Source organism: Aspergillus luchuensis, chromosome 4, assembly GCF_016861625.1.
Source record: "Aspergillus luchuensis IFO 4308 DNA, chromosome 4, nearly complete sequence".
Taxonomy (NCBI): Eukaryota; Fungi; Ascomycota; class Eurotiomycetes; order Eurotiales; family Aspergillaceae; genus Aspergillus; species Aspergillus luchuensis.
Window position 1 is genome coordinate 3,359,861 of NC_054852.1, and position 19,445 is coordinate 3,379,305.

General features: G+C 49.5%; 9 protein-coding genes across 9 annotated transcripts; 5 read left to right on the forward strand and 4 right to left on the reverse strand.

The window, feature by feature from the left end:
• Positions 1-2,060: 2,060 nt before the first annotated feature.
• On the forward strand, positions 2,061-3,030 carry RHO4 (Rho4-like protein; the record flags this gene model as incomplete). The annotated part of the gene is made up of 3 exons (XM_041689599.1): positions 2,061-2,348; positions 2,416-2,619; positions 2,671-3,030. The coding sequence occupies 3 exons, from the start codon at positions 2,061-2,063 to the stop codon at positions 3,028-3,030; spliced, it is 852 nt and encodes a 283-aa protein (XP_041543268.1).
• Positions 3,031-3,791: 761 nt separating this feature from the next.
• Positions 3,792-4,511, reverse strand: AKAW2_41189A (DASH complex subunit DAD1; the record flags this gene model as incomplete). Its single annotated transcript, XM_041689600.1, has 3 exons — positions 3,792-3,977; positions 4,236-4,298; positions 4,422-4,511. The coding sequence occupies 3 exons, from the start codon at positions 4,509-4,511 to the stop codon at positions 3,792-3,794; spliced, it is 339 nt and encodes a 112-aa protein (XP_041543269.1).
• Positions 4,512-5,285: 774 nt separating this feature from the next.
• Positions 5,286-6,496, forward strand: AKAW2_41190S (zinc-binding alcohol dehydrogenase family protein; the record flags this gene model as incomplete). The annotated part of the gene is made up of 4 exons (XM_041689602.1): positions 5,286-5,386; positions 5,443-5,510; positions 5,565-6,066; positions 6,115-6,496. The coding sequence occupies 4 exons, from the start codon at positions 5,286-5,288 to the stop codon at positions 6,494-6,496; spliced, it is 1,053 nt and encodes a 350-aa protein (XP_041543270.1).
• Positions 6,497-8,762: 2,266 nt separating this feature from the next.
• On the reverse strand, positions 8,763-9,020 carry AKAW2_41191A (uncharacterized protein; the record flags this gene model as incomplete). The annotated part of the gene is made up of 1 exon (XM_041689603.1): positions 8,763-9,020. The coding sequence occupies one exon, from the start codon at positions 9,018-9,020 to the stop codon at positions 8,763-8,765; it is 258 nt and encodes an 85-aa protein (XP_041543271.1).
• Positions 9,021-10,236: 1,216 nt separating this feature from the next.
• On the forward strand, positions 10,237-10,545 carry AKAW2_41192S (uncharacterized protein; the record flags this gene model as incomplete). Its single annotated transcript, XM_041689604.1, has 1 exon — positions 10,237-10,545. The coding sequence occupies one exon, from the start codon at positions 10,237-10,239 to the stop codon at positions 10,543-10,545; it is 309 nt and encodes a 102-aa protein (XP_041543272.1).
• Positions 10,546-10,750: 205 nt separating this feature from the next.
• On the forward strand, positions 10,751-11,575 carry AKAW2_41193S (uncharacterized protein; the record flags this gene model as incomplete). The annotated part of the gene is made up of 2 exons (XM_041689605.1): positions 10,751-11,236; positions 11,285-11,575. 2 exons carry the CDS (start codon positions 10,751-10,753, stop codon positions 11,573-11,575), a joined length of 777 nt encoding a protein of 258 aa, XP_041543273.1.
• Positions 11,576-12,176: 601 nt separating this feature from the next.
• On the forward strand, positions 12,177-13,328 carry AKAW2_41194S (alpha-ketoglutarate-dependent dioxygenase AlkB family protein; the record flags this gene model as incomplete). Its single annotated transcript, XM_041689606.1, has 1 exon — positions 12,177-13,328. One exon carries the CDS (start codon positions 12,177-12,179, stop codon positions 13,326-13,328), a length of 1,152 nt encoding a protein of 383 aa, XP_041543274.1.
• Positions 13,329-13,401: 73 nt separating this feature from the next.
• AKAW2_41195A (uncharacterized protein) lies at positions 13,402-14,630 on the reverse strand (the record flags this gene model as incomplete). Its single annotated transcript, XM_041689607.1, has 3 exons — positions 13,402-13,569; positions 13,618-14,447; positions 14,501-14,630. 3 exons carry the CDS (start codon positions 14,628-14,630, stop codon positions 13,402-13,404), a joined length of 1,128 nt encoding a protein of 375 aa, XP_041543275.1.
• Positions 14,631-17,142: 2,512 nt separating this feature from the next.
• AKAW2_41196A (acyl--CoA ligase) lies at positions 17,143-19,223 on the reverse strand (the record flags this gene model as incomplete). The annotated part of the gene is made up of 5 exons (XM_041689608.1): positions 17,143-17,701; positions 17,751-18,175; positions 18,257-18,691; positions 18,750-18,887; positions 18,969-19,223. The coding sequence occupies 5 exons, from the start codon at positions 19,221-19,223 to the stop codon at positions 17,143-17,145; spliced, it is 1,812 nt and encodes a 603-aa protein (XP_041543276.1).
• Between the last annotated feature and the right edge of the window lie 222 nt (positions 19,224-19,445).

Sequence of the window (19,445 nt, forward strand, 5' to 3'; positions counted from 1 at the left end):
ATTTGCCAGTCCTCTGGTGGTTTTCTCAGTGGAAGTGGTTTGAATATATATAATCAACAGAAACCTTAACACTGTTACCTTCACTGTCTTAAAGCATACTACATGGTACTTTCAATTAACGGGGCACTCTGCGAGAGGCTTAAGGACAATAGTAGTCCTTGAAAAAATAGTAATGCAGTGCATGATACGGATACGCGGTCCTGTCGGGACGGTGTTTCTCATCGGCGCTTATGCAGTCATTTGACCGCAGATCAATGCAGTAATTTATATATAGTATGGAGTAGTAAAGTATTACTCCTACTAAACTGCGCTGTGGTGAACTTTCAGACCAAACACGGTTTTGATTGCCCATGATCGATGCGATGTTGAGGCCAATTTGTACTTTCAAGTACGTATGATACTAGTAGATAGGAAATGCTAGAGCATTGACAACCAACGTCGTGTTCTGGCACCTATGACACGTTCACCTTCTTAGCATATGATATCTGCAACTATGATCTAGATTTATGTTGTAGCCTAAGTAGCTGATGTCCATAGTAACGAGGGGCACTGAATTGAAGTGCTAGCCGTCAATTCTCCTGTTGATGATAAAGGAATGAAGCAAAGTTGACAAGCGCAGCTTGGCATGGTCCAGAGCTAGACCGTTTATACGTCTAAACATCTTTCCATGTGGCTGAATATCTATTCGTCAAGCTGCCAGATGGAACTGACAAGAATAGCGACGGCGTGGAATGAGCCCAGCCAGGAAAGGAAGTTGCAGGCATCGGTGGCGGAGGCTAGAAGGCTGTCAGATCCGCCTTCATAGTGTACGAATGGCTACATTCTGGCATCATGACAAGTGGAATTTCTAGCTGTTAGGCATACAATTAGCAGTAGCTGCGAGAATTCGCTCTAAACACCCGGAGACACGAACAACCTCGCCAACATACTTGAGTAAGTGGAGGCGTATCTACGGAGTACTGAACTACTAGTAGTAGTGGGTAGTAAGAATCGACCACCAAATAATCCCTCATGACATCTAACTAGCCTTGTAGTGATTAACCTCGGCAGGAACAAGAATTTAATTATTTCTTTCGGGCCAAATCCAAGGCTGAACGTGACATCTGGAAAGATTACGTCAACCGGGTTTTCTCTTGTTTCTAGTCTAGTTTCTACTACTCCGGACTGTTGGGTAAAAAGCGGTTTCAGGGACCTGGACCGTGGATGAAGGACTTGTGTAGCACGGACCTGCAAGGGATCGCACCAGAAGGAAACCTTGATCAATGTTATCGATCACCGGGGGCCAACCCTGCCACTAAAGCCCGATTTTGATTCGAGGATCGGGAATGATTTCAAGGAGGACGGCGATAGAGTGGTGGTAACCCGACTCGGGGCCCGGCCATCGTCGAGGAATTCCTGGTGCGCAACCCAGGTAGGTAAACAACCAAGGAACCGAGTGAACATCCGGCTGAACCTACTAAAAATAACAGGCGCGGATGAGGCAGAAGACGAATGGAATCAATGGATATGCGTCCAGCTGAAGTTGCGTGGAGTGACAAGCGGAGCTCGTGCGTCATTTGTCCCGCGGCGTTGCCATGGCAGCCCATCGGCCGGTAAACATCGGTCTCTTGCGGTTTCATGTCAGCCACGACGGCCTCGTTGTTGGAGCAGCCGTGGGAGGAGGAGGCTGGCTGGCTGGGCTCATCGTGGAGAAACTAGTAGGTGCATCTGAAGCCTGACATCCCTTTCTTCCTTCAGAACCTCTTCGTGCTGGTTTCGCGTCTTGTTTTTCTAATTCCACCAACCTCCTCTACTACCCCCCCCCTCCTCCTCACATCCCAAATAACCACCACCCCCAATTTACCTTTTGTACAGCAAGCCACTTTACTTCGACATTCCTAATAACGCAGGGGAATTGCTCAGTACACACCGACCCAGAAAACTTTCCGCTGTGCTTTTGACAAGACAGTGGATCGTTGAGCAGCAATTATTACCGAGCCGCAGTTCCAGACCGACAATTCCCACCCCTTCCGGAACGGCTGTATAACTCACATTCCTCAAAATTCTCCTACTCCGCCATCATGTCAGGTACAATGTACGACGAGCACGTTTATGCACCCTCACGGCGCCATTCAGTTGCTACTCCTCCCCCATCCATGACTCCACGACATAGTCGGACCCGCAGTCAAAGTGTCAGAGTTAGCAACGGCACCGTGAGCACAAATACAAGCGTTTCAAGTGGGAGGATGTCGGAAGCTACAAACATTACACATCCGCCTGCGTATTCCAAGAAGTTTGTTGTGGTTGGCGATGGTGGATGTGGAAAGACGTGCCTTTTGATCAGTTATTCCCAAGGTTATTTCCCAGAGGTAGGTTCTGGCAACGCCCCGGTGAGGACTTTCCGCATCATCGCCAAACTAACTACCGTGCGTCCAGAAATATGTCCCTACTGTGTTCGAGAACTACATCACACAAACCACCCACCGAGCTTCGGGCAAGACGGTTGAACTAGCCCTCTGGGATACAGCGGGACAGGAAGAATATGACCGCCTGCGTCCACTGTCATATCCGGAGACGGACCTGTTATTTGTTTGCTTTGCGATAGATTGCCCTGCATCTTTGGAGAACGTCATGGACAAGGTAATTGCCAGTTATTCCGCGACGAGTTATGGGAGCTAATACCGGCCGCAGTGGTATCCTGAAGTTCTGCACTTTTGTCCCACTACCCCGCTCATTCTGGTTGGGTTGAAGTCAGATTTGCGCTCGAAGAGAACGTGTATCGAACTTCTAAAGACCCAGGGTCTAACGCCTGTGACGCCGGAACAAGGTGAGGCGGTGGCGCGCAGGATGAATGCCTCTTACATTGAGTGTAGTAGCAAAGAAATGCGCGGCGTCGACGGCGTCTTCTCCCTGGCAGTTGATACCGTTGTCTCTGCCGAGGAACAAGACTGGAATGACCGCCAGACGTCTTCTACTCCCGGAAGCAAACCTAAAGTTGGTGGTGGCGGCGGAGGAAAGAAGGTCAAAAAGCGTTCCTGCAAGATTTTGTAGACTTTGGTCTTCTCTTGATGTTTGTCTGGTCATGATCATCTGCCCTCTTGGTTTCGCCTATTATTCCTCTTGCAATGTTTGTTTCTTTTTTGCCATTCCTGTTGTGCCGAGTGAGAAGCCTGGTTGCTTCGACGGTTCCCCCACGCTTTTTGTATGTGACATGACATGACATGACCAAGAGGCCATGAAGATGAAACACACTGCCTGATGCATCTGTGTCTGCTACTTTACCCTCTACCTACCCTTTCCACCTATACATGCCGGCGGCTTCTGGACTTTTGCTTCCTCCATGTTGCTATACCTGTTTCGACCCTGATGACTGTTTCCTTGACTTACCATTACTCTTATCATCATATCCTTCCCACCCCTTCGATTTGGCGATTGTTTTCTTTCCCCCGTCTGAATGCTTGATGTTGTCACGAATTTGGTCTGTTGGCCACTCTTTTGCCATGCATGGGATGGGTGTTTACTGGCGCAAGCGAAAATCCCGTGTACTTGAATTGTTGAACTTGTTTTGTTGCCCAACTCATAAACTCTGTTATTACCCCCAATATGGTATCCGTATCCCGATATTTCCAATAGCAAACAGAGTAAAGCAAAAATAGGAAAACAAAATAAACGATCCAACAGTACATTGTAAAAACAAAGAGCAACTCCTCTACCATACGCCACCAATCAACCGATCTAATCCATAACCCACATAAACAACGAGAACCTCAAACACAAGCCGCAGACCCATTTTATTCCTCACCGATCACCGATCACCGATGATCCTCCTCCTGAAGCTGACTCCCCTCCTCATCATCCTGATGCTGCCCGCCTCCACCCCCACCGCCAGCACCAGCACCAGCACCAGCACCACCCTTCTGCTCCTCCCCAGGCCTGCTGCCCATAAAGTTCTCAAACTGGGACCAGAGCGCTTCCACAGAGCCGAATTCGTTTCCCACCTGCAAGATCACAATTCCATCAGCTTAGAGTAAAGTAGAACCAGAAGAGAATAAAATAGACGGGATCTGATCCGATCTGATCTTATGTGATCGGCATGCGCGGAATGGATCGGAGGAAGAATAAGTGGGGGGTGTGGGCGAGTGATTATCCGTCTGGTTTGGGGGGTGTGTGTGTGTGTGTGTGTGTGTGTGTGTGTATTTTTTTTTTTTTTTTTTTTTTTTTTTTTTTTTTAGTTTGTCTGAGTAGGTATTACTTACGGAAATAATGCTCTCCAGGTTCCGGTTTAGCCGGTTGATGTTTTGGAGGACTTGTTCCATACCCTGGTGATTATTTCGTTAGATTATCAGATGGGATTGAGATTGAGGATTTGGTTTGGGGATGGAGGGGTAGGTTGCAAGGAATGTAGTGCATAGGGTAGAGAATATGTGGGTGAGAGAACTCACCACTGCAATCTCTCGAACTAATTCTGCTCGCTGCTGTTCGAAAACTGTTGGACTGGATGATCGGTTTTTGGGGATTGGTGTTGTTGACATTGTGGTGGTGTGTGTGTGGTTTGGAATTTTTGGGCTGGGTGGAAGGACTCAATGAAAAGAGGAAGGCAATCTGTGAGATAGTTGCTGAGAAGCTAAGTGTCTGCTGGCTTTAATCTCCTCTCGTCCCTTGTATGATATTGCTCGATAGCACGCGTGTATCCTGATTGCTTTCGATTGTGATTGTCGGTTGTTGTTGGCTCGAGGCGGGGCGGTTCCTGTCCTCGGATTGCCTGATTCGGTTTGGTGGCGTTTATTTTGCCCGTGGTGGTGTTCACCGCTCTTGTGGCCGCCTTGTGGGCTTATCGATAAGGGATTGATCTATAGTTGAGGAGTGTATTGGGATTGCTTTGGGCGACAGTTGGGAATTTAAGCAGATCTAGATATATGATCAGGTAAGATTACCTAGTGTGGGATATTGGCCTTGGGAGGCTATTGTATTCTCATTTGACCTTATCTGTGACATTAGACTACTGCTACGCTACAGCAATGTGATGCCATCTTGCTCGAGCATGATTGCAAGTACATAGTAACGGCCATATGTGGGTGTCTACTCTCGTGTTAATAGGTTCTGTCCTCACCATATATATATATGTATAGACTAAACTGATCTAGACGCATAACGATAGATCAACTAAAAAGTTCCACAGTTGACTCCCGAACTTCATCGACTTGACGTTCCTCTGACGTAACGCGTTGCCGAAGGTCTATTTAACATGGCAAGACTATCAGAATGCTATATCGAAGACAATTACAATCTCAGTCAACTATTTCAAGATGAAGGCAATTGGCGTCGAGAACTACGGTCCTATTGACCGTCTCGAAGCTCGGGAAGTCCCGAAGCCGACAGATCTCCAGCCGCGGGATCTTCTAGTTCGGTAGGATGGTTTCTTCTTTTTTTGCTCATCTGTATAGTCGCTAAAAGTTATGACAGAATTAAAGGTGTTGCTGTGAACCCGGTGGATACGAAAGTACGGAATGGTACATATGATGACTATCCTGGTAAGACCTAGACTACATCTGACATGGAGTACCAGCTGCTTAACGTCGCGACAGACTACTACGACCGCGTTCCTCGACCATTCCAGATCACCGGCTACGATGCTTCAGGCATTATCGAAGCCGTTGGATCACAATGCTCGATCTTCAGTGTTGGCGATGAGGTCTACTACTCGGGAAGCCCTATCAGACAGGGATCAAATGCCGAGTATCAACTAGTAGATGAGAGGAGTGTTGGTCACAAGCCGAAAAGACTCGATTTCGTGGAGTCGGCTGCCATGCCGTTGACGTATATTACAGCATATGAGGCTCTCGTCGAAAGACTGGCGATAGAAAAGGGCGAAAAAGCAGCTCTCCTCATTATTAACGGTGCCGGCGGCGTGGGTGCTATGGCTACCCAGATTGCGCGTGTTGTGTTGGATCTTCCTGTGGTCATCACGACAGCATCACGCCCGGAGACAATCCAGTTTACGAAAGATATGGGTGCGACTCATGTCGTGAACCACAGAGACGACGTTGTTGATCAGATTGAGAAACTCAACCTCGATGTACCTGTGAAGTAAGACATGTCTGTGGAAGTCAAGAATCGTTACTAACAACAGCCAAGGTATATCTTCATCACTCACTCCACAGACCAGTACATGGAGACGTGCGCTCGGGTCTGCGCGCCGTTTGGAAAGGTCTGTTCGATCGTCCAAGGTCAAGCTAAGATGTATGGAACGGAGTTCATGTCGAAGTCGTTGACGTTTGTCTGGTGTCTGCTTGGAACCAAGCCGTATCATAAGGTGGATGTCGAATCACACCATCGCATACTGGAAGAGCTTACAGACTTGATTGATGCGAGCAAGATCAAGTGCCATATCACGAAGCGACTGAGGTTGACGCTTGACGGTGTGAAAAATGGACATGAGCTATTGCAGTCTGGTGGGAGTATAGGCAAAGTCGGGTTAGGTGTAGATGAGCCTGGACCTGGAGAGATCTTCACATAGTGATGTGACGTGTAACTCCATTTAGCAGTTGAATATACGCAGGTATGAAAACTGCAATACAAACAAAATATTGATCATCATTGTTCTCTTTATCTTCTCCATATCACCGCCAATGATACCTATGTATGAAGATCCTCGGTCTTGCTTCATCCACAATCCACTGCGACCACCATATTCCAACCATCTACCCCGAGATGAGCAAAGAGAGACCTAAAAGTACCCCGAAACATCCAAAGCTGACCAGCAGTGTGCACGGATGCAATGAGCAGGTGTTTACGCCCACGCGGTTTCACCAAATAATACCATGAGATCCCTTGTCAAAATGCCTACGCAAGCCACAACAAACACTAACCTACCAACTTCAAGCACCCATCAGTCCAGACGACCATTATCTGGGGCAAGTCCTCCGACTTGCATCTCTCGCCACAAAACAGTGCACCTACACCACCATAGCCACAAACAACACACCCAACCCAAAGCTACACTCCACGCGTTCAGCCACAAACCAAGCGACCCGAGTAATCCATATCCAAATCCAACGTGGAAGGAAACCCGCAATGGCACAGACGCAGACACCTATTACGTCTCATTAGACGTGTTCTGGTGCGTCGCCACAGAAAGAAAGCAAGTCGGCCAGTTACATATACTGACCCGGTGTAGGTAACAGATGTCAGCCATACAAGATCCAGCAAGGCATGGTAGTTGTGTGTGCTAGCCAATGCCCAAGGGTTCTTTTATCACGCCACCATCTGTCAATCACCCCATACCCTTCCAATAGAAGGGACCGGTACGTACACAGCGAGGAGGGGGGATCTACATGGACACGTGTATTTCGCCGATGATTATGGTGGTGGATGGATGGATGGATGGATGGATGGACCCTTGGGGGGTTAATGGACTAGGGAGGGGGCTTGTTGTGGAGTAGAAGGCTTGGTGCCATTTGAGTTAGCGTTATGAGCTGAAGGAAGGGAGGGCATTTCTATTATTATGGTGGAGTAACGAAGGACTCGAGTCAGGATTCTCTAGTGTAATCCTACATAGTGGTGGATGAAATTCAAGTTGTTGTACGCGTGTGTGTGTGATGTTATAAGGGCTGCCAGGTAAGTAGATGACGATGACGAGGGACTGATCGCACGCCATACAGATGATAGAAAAACGAGCCCAACAAGTCAACATATAACAGAACCAACTATACATCTAACTCTATTAAAAGCTCAAATAAATCAAGCTACTACCGGTACTGGAGTGGATACCATCATCACACCCGACCCAGTTGCGTACCCGTGGAGAGAATTGAAACAAGTTCAGACCCACAATCATAGATAGCATCATAAAACTAATTGCTCTGCCTAACTAGTCATTTTACCCCAACAAACTAGCTAAATAGTCTTCTAGAATACAAAAACCGACTAGCAGCCTCTTCCCTATAGCATAGTAAACTACCCCCACCCATCATGCTATGACAATGAACACATCCATCCAATACTACCAGCTAGCAAGCTAACTAGCTACTAGCTAGTGAGTTTACGCCATCACTTGCGTAAGCACTCAATCCTGAGCAAGATAACCAATCAAGATGATTACCACCACGTAGACAGTGCACTGCACTTCTCAGTGGGTGATAGTTGTCAGATAAATGACGGGAGTGTGGAGGCCACTAATCATTAGTAGTTCCAGTGGATGGAGCGATGATGTCAATGCACTGAGCTAGCTGGTTAGCTAGGTAGGTAGGGCTTCAGGCATCAAGGTTTTAGTGCAAAATTTGGTAGTTATCACGGATGATAGCAATTCCGTGCGATCATAGATCTGAGGCTGATGACGACGGTGGTGGTCATTGAGGATCGATTAAGAAGTTGTGACAGTAGATGTCATAGGGATTTAGGAGCGACAGTTTTAGAAGAGCTTTCGGGTATGAGACCTGGGGAGTGTAAAAGAGGAAGTAAGGATAGAAAATAATCTCAAATCCAGATCCTTTCAAATTGATTCTGCCTACTCCGTCGCTAAAGGACGAATAAAATAAACCCAACCAATTCAGTCCAGGCCAGCCCAACTCAATCATATGTTTGTAACTCTGTATCCGGATCTATCGAACTCCCGAGTCATGTCCGTATCTTCGTATCGATTCGTCTTGGCTTTTATCGTTTCTCTGTGTATATATCGTATCGTAGCGTAGCGTATCATCTGCGTAACTGACGGTCGCCAGGACCGTGAAATTTTGTGGCATAGAGTGGAGGAATGAGAGGAGAGGAGGAAAAGCTAAAGAGTATCATGCTGAGCCTCTTCTGGCTGGGACGAGGATGGTGCTAAGACGCTTCCAGCGCTGTGTGGGTGAAGTGGGTGAATCGCGATCTAGACGGTTGTCTAGACTCGGCTTAGAAGAGGATTGAGTGGAGGATCGGGGCCTAGTGACAAGCGCTTCATGGTCGGCTAGGACATCCTCGAGCCGGACATCGCAATCAGACATGCGCGGCCGAGTATCATTGGGGTCGAGAATCTCGATGAATTTGGACGACATATCGCGCATCTTTCGATTGGAGAATGACTTGGTAGAGAAAAGTTGGTGTTCGTTGATTCTTTTTTTTGTTGGGTGGAATGCGGCTTTAACGTTTTCTTTTTTTGTCTCCTTCGCGGCGGCGACGATCACGAGGGTGATTGGGGAACTTTGTTGGTGAAATAGTCGGCGGTGGAAAAAGTAAACCCAACCGGGTCGGAGAAGTAGGTTCGTGATGGAAGTTAAGGGAATAACTAGGTGCACTGTCCACCGTGAAGCGAAGAAGATCCGGATAACCGCTGGCGGATATATCTTCCGTGCGGACAGAGAGTGGACAGGGAGTTGGAGATGAGCAGAGGGGTAAACGACTGGAACATGAAGGACAAAGGAGGAGAAGGACGAGAACGAAGATGAAAAAGGCACAGACAGTGCAGTAGCGGGTGATGCCGATTCGCTGAGCACGGTTTCAAGTATGCGCCAGGCAGGGATGTTCGAGCGGTCTTCTGCGTCAGAGCGGATGAGCTGACAGAGAATGGCCCTGAAAGAAAATATTCTCGTTGTTGGAGAGGGATCTAGGCGCCGTTGACGTCCGGGGAAGATGGGTAGTATTTATTATTGCACGACAATTTTACTTTTTGAGTTCCTCTATGATGAGGGTGTACCCATTGACCCGCCAGTCATAGTGCCGCGAGTTCCGCATCACAAAGCAAAAGTAAAAAAGCCAAATTATTTGCCAGAACACGCGGGGGTTGGGGGGGGGATGTGGGAAGGGATCAACTGAGGGACTGGGACGGTGGCGCATCCGCCAGGGTACGAGTGAGCAAGGGCATCAGCGGCCATATACGCCGTGTGCCCGGGTAGAGCATGTTGTGATGGGCTACCGGACCCTCTGATTGACGGGGCTGGCGGGGGTCAATCCTCAGGAAGGAGGGAGGAGTTCCGACGATGGTTCGTCCGTCATACCGAAGGGTGTGAGTGTGATTGCCGGTGCTGATGAAGCGGATGATGCGGTGGATGCGTGGCGTTGGGTTGGGTTGCTGGTTGTAGCTCGCCCGATCAGTCGTCAATCGTCAATAGTCATTGCGATCATGTCTGCAAGCGCGTTCGAATGGAGCTCCTGTTCCCTTAATTCCTGATCCAGTAAGACGCGATATCGACTCGACTCGACTCCACTCCACTGCCCTGCGGACCCTCCCGCCCGTCCCGGAGAGTGAGACGGAGAGTGAGAGCATGACGTCGCACCGAATAAATGCGATCCATGGGTCGTGTTCTGCAGAGCTATCCAGTGGCTCTAGATGTAAGGAAGAGATACTGGTTGTGCTCAACCACTCTAACCATTGTTGTGGTGGGGTTTGGAGTCATCGCAAAGGGAGCTGATGTGTCCAGCTCCATCGTTGCAGAGGCTGTCCATACAAATCGCGGGGATGACGGCAGATCGGCTTATCAAATGGATACGGCCCTCAGACGATCCATGTGCAACGCAACGAGCCCATCGATCAGCGAGGTTATAAATAGAATGATAATGGAGAAGAATGGAGCGTGTATTGGACAAGTCTAGCGGAGGAATTGAGGTTGAGCCACGAAAAACTCCACGAGAAAGTCACTCCAGAGTCACGGGATACCTCCCCAGAAGCATGTGCTCGCCGTGACGTCATGGCATCGTTGCTTCATCTGTGCTTCGCCTCCATTCTTCACCAGCCGCAATAATTACTGGGCTTACTGTTGGTTGTCTGTTGCTGGCACTATGCCACTTCATCATCGCAATGCCTACTAAACGTGCCAGGAAAAATCCATCGGTGGCACAGAAGCCGCCATCGCCTCCTCTGTCCGAGAAGAATGCCATCATCGCGCAAGACATCCCAGAGGAAGAGGAAGCAAAGCGAGAATCAGCTCCTCGAGATGAGTCGTACACACCTGAGCTCTTCGATGAAGATGAAGAGATGCCCGAAGAAACGGAGAATACCATCGATCCCGACACTGGAAAAGCAGCCAAAAGAACGGCCGACTACGCACTAGGAGGGGGAGGGTACAACGCACTCAAGTCGTACAAAGGACAGATGTACTCCGGAATGGCTGTTGGAGGTTCACACACCTGGACATACGACCAAGGAACGTGGAAGGAAACCAAGGAAGAACCCGATCTTTGGAGAATTGACTACCAGACGAACAAAAGACGGGCGAGGAAAGCGCCTACAGGGAGTGGTGCGCCTGTGGGAACCGAGTATCACTGGCTGATTGTAGGCTATCAGGTAGGCCACACCATCTCATGAGACGACGGCTGGCTCACCCCCGAACAGCATGTCAAGAAGATCGATGCCAACACGTACGAGACGCACCTCACGGGCTCAAAGTATAAACTGGCGTACAAGTCCGCGTCATCGAACTCTTGGTCGGTGCCGACCGTCAAGAAGCAACGGGACCGGGAAGTGGAATTGCTGGATGATGCTAAACAGCGCGTCCAGGGACTGCCGCCCGTGCTGGCATCAGAGAAGGTTAAGGTTGAGAAACGCGAAAAGGGTCAACAAAGCCTCGAAAGCATGTTTGGAAAGGCTGCGGGCGTGAAACGAAAAGCGAATGAAAATGACTGATGCGCGTTGCTTCGAACGAATGATATGTGGCTGGGCCATGTCGTGTCTGCTTCGGAATACAATATACAAAAGTCATTCGAATATACTTTACTGGAAATATGATAATCGATCCAAGGAGACGGGTCGGGCGCACTCCGGTCCACACTCTGCCAAAGCTTCTACTGTGAGGTTATTCAGCGGGTCAAACAACAATCTAGATCCAGCAGCACTGATGGAAACCGCAAGACCAACGATCGGTAGCAGAGCAACGAAGTCGAGCACGTAAGATAACTGGATAAAGCATGGCTACAGCCGTGTGCTCTACTACCCGAAAGCATAAATTCAATCCAAGGTCACAGCCAAATCTAGACTCACCCGAAAACAAACAAATCTCAACGCGCATGGCACAATCTAGAACATCAAGAAGAAGTCAATCTCCGACCCACAATCTCATCCCATTACTTGGAACCGTGACATCATCCACCCCAAACCCAATATAAGCTTAACTTTGGCCTCATTCCAGACTTCTCCTAGACCATCCACCCGCGGTCTACCTTCCCCTTCAACATCCGCCACCCAACCACCCGCAATTTCCACTACCATCCTGGCAGCAATCCGCATCATGTCCAAACGCATCAGCACCTTCTTCCAACCTCTTCCGTCGAAGAAGAAACTCAAACCGGATGCAACTACGACAGCAGAATCATCATCATCATCATCATCATCATCAACAACAACAACGACAGTCCCACCAAAATCATCCACATACACCCATCACCCAAGCTATCCCATCCCGATCCGCGACCCGCCCAGCACCATCGCCACGTCTCTCCTCTCTAATCCAGCACCTCGAGCCCCCAAATCCATAACCAACCACCCGCACCTGGATCTCCTCTACTTCCAACCCTTTCTCCCCGCCCCACTAGCCCGAGACCTATTCGAATTCCTGCGGAATGAACTCCCCTTTTACCGCGTCCGATATAATATCCGGCGCGGCGGAACAGAAACTTCCATCAACACGCCAAGATACACGACTGTCTTCGGGGTAGATGATACATCGACATTCACTACTGCAAAAAACTCGGAATCTGTTTCTACCAATTTCAAAAATCCTGACACGAAAGCCCAAGAAGACACCACAACAAGCCACAATCTACTAGACTCCCCTCAGCAACTACCACCCGCCAACTCACCAATATTGGTCGACAGTAAAACACGCACCGAAACCAAATCCAGATATCGATGCAGGCCTCGACCCATCCCGCCGTGTCTGGACATTCTGCGCCAAGCAGTGGAGAAGGCCACGGACGATGGGACAAGATATAATTTCGTCCTGGTGAATTACTACGCCACAGGGGACGATAGTATCTCGTACCATTCGGATGATGAGCGGTTTCTAGGCCAGAATCCCACCATTGCGTCCTTATCGCTTGGCGCGGGGAGAGATTTCCTGTTGAAGCATAAACCAGGTGGTGGTAGTACTACTGATGCTGATCGTGCGATTGCAAATGCAGCTGCGAAACCGCTCAAGTTTCCCCTCAAGTCCGGCGACATGCTGATTATGAGGAGCGAGACTCAGGCAAATTGGCTGCACAGTGTGCCGAAGCGCAAGGGGTTGCAGGGAAGTGCTGGTGCTTTGGGCCGGATTAATATCACGTTTCGGAGAGCGGTGGTGCCTGGCGGCACGGAGAATTATTATCGATATAATGTGGGGGATGGAGTGGTGTATCGCTGGAAGGATGAGGAGGGGAAAATGGTGGCTACTACTGAATAGTTTGTAACTGTGTTGTAGCTTAATACTTATTTGTAGATACAACTGGATTGGAGGAATAGGGAAAGGGAGGCACTCAGTGCGAAGCAAACGGGTTGGTGTAAGCTCGGAAGCGATCAAGTGGCTGCGCACTGTTGAGGATCTTGTGCAACAATGCCCCGTAGTCCCATCCGATAGCTGCGGCCGCAAGAGCAGTTAGACTGGCCTGGTCCTCGCGTCCAGGTCGTCCAGGCCCGGTCATATTCTATTCATCATTAGCTACGGTTCGGTGATTGAAAGGGACATGACATACAGGTTTCATATTGATATCGAAGATGGCAAACTGTGACCCCTCGCTAAACCGTCTAATGTCAATGCGAATGGGTGCCGTCGCCCCAATTAATTTGGCGACCTGCTCGCACTGTCGCATTGCGCTTCTGTACGACTCATCCTGCATTTCGGTTTCTGTGATAGCGCGCGAGTTCGCAGTCACGGCCACTGTACCATTGTATGGCGCAATGCCATCGACATGGTTGAAGCGGGTGATCGGAGGCAGGCTCCAGTGCTCTGGATTCTCTGTCGATGGCGGCATAACTGTGATCGTTGCCTCTTCGCCCGTGAGATATTCTTCCACCATGACGATGGGAGACTCGAGCAGCAGAGCGTTGAGATGTGCCTCGAGCTCGGCTCGATTATGGCATACCTTGACACCGTGGCTGCCGCGACCACGGACGGGTTTACCGACCACGGGATAGTTTGGAATGGAGTCTAATATAGGGGAGATATTATCCGAATTGCGGATCAACCATGAGCGGGGAAGGGTAAATGAGCCATGGATACGGAGTCGGTCGTTGAGATAGGCTTTGTCATCGAAGGATTCAACCAGGGTTGGTGGCTGTCCGACAACAGAGATAGGGGCTGAATCAAGAGACTGCGAGGCTTGTAGTGGATGTGAGGAGAAGAGGATCGTGTTGGCCCAAAGGTGCGTTGCCCCTTGGCGCACAGCAGAGAGGATCCCATTCTCTGTGTCCGGGAAGCACCAGCCTTCTTGCTCTTTGGGGTTCGGAGAAGAAACCGGAGTCACGACTCGTACGCCACGGTTTTTGAGAGTGTAGGCGATGTCTGATCCCGAGTCTTGGTAACCTGGCATCTGTATTAGATTGAGTCCTTGGGATAGCAGGAGTGGGGTGTTATACCGCCAGGCTTGCGGGGCTTGCGAGCGCCGTTGATGATGGGCGGCTCGATGGCCTGGTAGAGAACTGCGACTACCGGAGGGGTAGTCGCGTTATGCAATGATCGGGTTATCTGTGTCATGGGTAGACTCATCGTGTTGTTTAGGTGAATAGTTGACTAGGAGCTGGAAATGACGAAGTCTGTTTTATAGATGTGGAGCAACCCGAGAAAAGCTCCGGCATCGGATGAATCCTGCTGATCCTCGGATAGATCCGAAAACACGGAGTAGCCCGCATTTGCCGATTGTACTCCTGATAGCTTCGTTGTGGTATGGAATAGAACGATGGCCGACTGTTTAACTGCTTAGAAAGATCCGGAGAAAGTTCTCAAGGGCGTTTGACGATGTATTGCAAGTAAAGCAGCACGGCAAAAGATTCCTATACCGGATCCCCTAATATCGCATGCCCCGTACAAGTTCGTCGACAGGAGTAATAAACCGTGTAGAGTAGAGAGTATAGGCATTACTTCCGATATCATAGACATTGGGCCGGTCATCTGTTGGTTGAGATTATTAGGCACTCCCTCCAGCTCCTTCGAACGCTATCTGCCGGTGTACGGTCATCGTTCTGAAGGGGTGAGTGAGGTGATTCTTGTAATGAAGAGCATCGATCTGTCGTCGATAAGAGTTCCGTAGTTACAAAATGGGTCTCTATCAGACAAGTTTGTTAGCATCAATTGTTGACAGGAAAACTAGGATGTCATACCTCAAGGATCTGGCGACAGTTGTCTGGCAATGTTGAGTGGTGCTAGATGCAGCCTTAACCTGGGATGGCTTCCTAGATTAGATGCCCTTGTGCAAACAAACAGATTCAAACGTCGATGATAATGGTATCTTAACGTCAAGGGAGCATGAGTTGGTCCAGACGACCTCTGATGCTACTCTGCTGCCTGCAGCAAGTGGAAAGACTTGAAACCCAACATTGGGACAACGAAGGACTTGTGACCTGCTCAGCGAAATGACAGCATGGCACAGCCCTAGAGTGATTTAGTGTGATTAGAGTCTGCTGGAGATGGGCAGAAGTGGGCCCTCAAAATAAGCAAGGGCGCACTAGACAAACCAAGCAAACGCCGGCGACTGGATTTAGGACCCCGGGAATATACGTACATATGATAAATAGACACTATTTCATGGTATACACAAGTCTCAATTATATTTCTACCATATACGCTAAGACATAGGATCCGATGGATGAGATACTGCCTTTGTTCATGGCAGCAAACGAGTTGTCCGTATCCAAACCTGCTAGGAAGCATTTCGACCATACGAAGCAGACGACCCGGCCACTCCTCGTCGCGAATACAACCATCTGATATTGATCTGGACTTTTCGCAAGCATGCTGGGATCGTGTGTGTACATTAAATGCTTGGAAATTATGGCACTAAGTGTTGTGTTTGGCAGAGATCTTTCTAAAAGATTGTCTTACCCCATGAGACTGCCCTGTCTAAGCGACGTACTCGAAAACTTTCAATGTGACTGAATATTGACTGCATATCATCACAAGGGTACTAGTTAGGACAAGCATGATGACATGAGCAACAATAGCGTGGTTATGAGGTATCACATAGCGGTACTGAAGTGGCTGCAGTGGCTTCTATTTGTTTGACTCGAGTCCCTGTGTAAATGACAATGGATGACTGATTGGACTCAGCCGAAAATGAATCAACTTTGCGCTGACTGCATAACATGAATAAAGCCGAGAACCTCCTAATAGAATCTATGGTCGAGACCCTTTGATCGTCAGACACGCGTGAAGACGGATCTCGCTTCTGCGGAATTGCGGATAGCGATATAACACTCTCGGTATTTGAAAAGGATTTTCTGATATATCACATCCGCCGAAACACTTTCAATAAATACTGCCATGATACGGGGCTTTTGCATTCGCATGTCCTTCGGATAAAGCGCCATCGGTTATGTCCGACTGTCTGACGGCAAATAATTGATACATCACCTCGCGGATTTGCCGATGGCAGACGTGGCTAATCTACCATGATCGCACCTCATCTAGCCAGAAAGAGAAGTGTGCTGGGGGCTATTCAGGGCTAGCCTTACAGCGTTTACTTCTGATGGCGCCGATCCCAGGAGTGTTGAGGCTGATGGAACAGGGGGGCTGTTGAGTTGGCTCACGGACGATCCGAATCTCCCCCAAAGGTATGAAATCTGAAAGAGGTTAGTTACTCCAGAAATGGCCACGAAAACGAAGATTTGAGAGCTTCACGTCTAACTAAGTCTGATGCTGCTGATTGGCACTTTCGATGTCATGAGGCTGAGGGGATGGCAGGCTGAGCGAGGTTCACGTTAACAGTCGGGGTAACAGGGGAAACTCGCTCCGAGCCAACCAACCAATCAACCATTTGCTACCGTCCACACGCAGCGACCAAACTTGAAGTCAGGTGAAATGCGGGATCTGGCTATTCCAGACATGACTTGCAGATCAAGACAATTGAGGTCGCATATCACGCGCGAAGCTTCGGAGAAGACCGACGACCGCTAAAAGAGGCGAACAGGGTCCAGGGACTATTGAGCATGGCAGAATCGGGAGATTGAGTATGTACTGACTGCCGGTACTAGATACAAGAAGATCAAACATTCAACACTTATAACTACAACCTCGGTCTCCATCCACTCTCCTTGACTTCCCTGCGACTCTCTTCCCGCAACACTCGCTTGAGAATCTTGCCACTTGCCGTCTTAGGGATGCTCGGTACAAACTTGACACCCCCTGTGAGCGCTTTATATCCCGCCAACCTCTCCAATAACCAGCTCTTTACCATATCCTCTGTCAAGCTGCTCTCATCGGTCTCGGGCCGGCGGACTACATACGCTCGCGGCAACTCCGTCCCCGGGACCACATCCCGCAACCCAATCACGGCAGCATCCACGATGAGCGGATGCGCCAAAAGCACGGCTTCCAGTTCCGGTGGAGCAACTTGAAATCCTCGGACCTTGATCAGCTCCTTTTTGCGATCTACTATATACCATTTCTGGGTAGCACCATCGCAATACGCGATGTCCCCCGTGTGGAACCAGCCCTGCTCATCGAAGGATTCCGCATTGGCAGCTGGGTTGTTGAAGTACCCAGGGGTGACGGCAGGACCGCGGACACACAGCTCGCCTCGCACTCCATACTCGGAAATATCTGTTCCGTTGTCGTCTACTAATCTATATCATTATGTTAGCCTCGAGCCGAGGAAACGAAGGAAGAACATACTTAGCCTCCATGTTCGGCACAAGCCTCCCGACCGACCCTGTCTCATCCCCTTCATCCCACCGGAACATTGTCGCAATACAGCATGTCTCTGTCATACCCCAAACCTGCGTACAATTGGCCCCTGGCCCAAGCAACATTTGGAACCGTTTCTGGGCGTCTTTATCCATGGGTGCCGCGCCCAAATTGCTCGCCCGGATTGAGCGCAGATAGCCCCGTTCGTAAGACATCGGATGCATGATGATGGCAATGGCAATGGGCGGAACGACAGCCATCTCGGTGACTTGGTATTTTTCAACCGTCTGCAAGAAGAGGGGTAGATCGAAACGCCGCATGACGTAGTTGATATGGCCAGCTTTCAGGCTGCCGAAATGGCTGCTGGGAGCAGCAGCGGCGTGAAAAAGGGGAACAGCGATGACTCTGCTTACCTTTATAAGTCACTTGTCAGCCAGACAGTCATTCATTCATCGATAGGGTCAACAGAAACAATTTTAAAGTGAGGTACATACTCGCCATGGTCGCGGATTAAACTCAAACACAAACTCGTGTTGGGCGACAAGATTCATATGCGTGATATCTGCTGCTTTGGGAAGCCCTGTAGTCCCGCTACTGAACAGTCTGGCTGCCGTCGTTGTCCTAGACATCTCCTCGTTGTCAAACCTTACCCAGTCTTGTTCACCATGTTCGAGCAGCTCCGTCCAGGACACCGCTCCATCCGGTATTGACTGTCCCAAAATATCGAATACCCGGATCCGATGTGTTGGGATTGATGTTGCTTTCGCTGCCGCAGTTATCGCATCCAGATGCTCCGGCTCTGTGATGATGAAGCTCGTCGCTGAGGAGCGGAAATGATGGCCTAATTCAAAGGTCGTGTAGGCTGGATTTGAGCCCGTAAAGATACCCCCTGCGCCAACGATCGCAAGGACTAGCATGGTATAATAGATCTATCATTTGTGAGTAACCAACTGGCAGTGGAATTGGAGATATTGAAAACAAGCGTACATCATTGAAGGAGTGAATGGCGACACAGTCGCCCTCTTGCACGCCCCAGGCGCGCAGCCCCGAGACCAGTTGGCGAACAATAGTCCGGGCTTGGTTGTAGGAAATGGAGCGAGAGGGATTGTGGACATCGACGTAGATCTGTACCAGTTAGAGGTGTTCTGTAGACGAGAAGAAAAGAGATTCGAGAAGAGGAGAATGTATCCCCCATCGGAATATTACCGGTTCATTATGATTGTAGGGCGGTTCAGAAAAGACATAGGAGATCACATCGGTGCAGGGCACCGGGGCCCTGGCTGCGGGTTCAAAAATCATGCTAGATGGACAAAAAGAAAGGACCCGGGGGGACGCGAGGATGCAAGGATGCAGGGACCAGGAAGACGCATGCTGACCGATATATAACCTTAGCTGGGGTGAACCCAGCCGCGATGCTGAAATAGGGTTTATCGTTTTGTCTGGAAGGCCAGGACGGCACATCACCCGGAGCCGGCAATTGGCACTGACTCGAGTACTGGACACATGGCCAGCATGGTGTGACTGGGACCCCCGCCTGCGATAAAGGCATTGTTATTCAACGGCCCTTCGGTAGACCATTCATGGAACGCCAGACCTGCAGATCGGAGAATATTGAGGAATCAGCGTGCACTGGCCTGGCCGGGGGTACTCGGATTTTAGTGTTGCGTGTCGTTGGGAAATGGC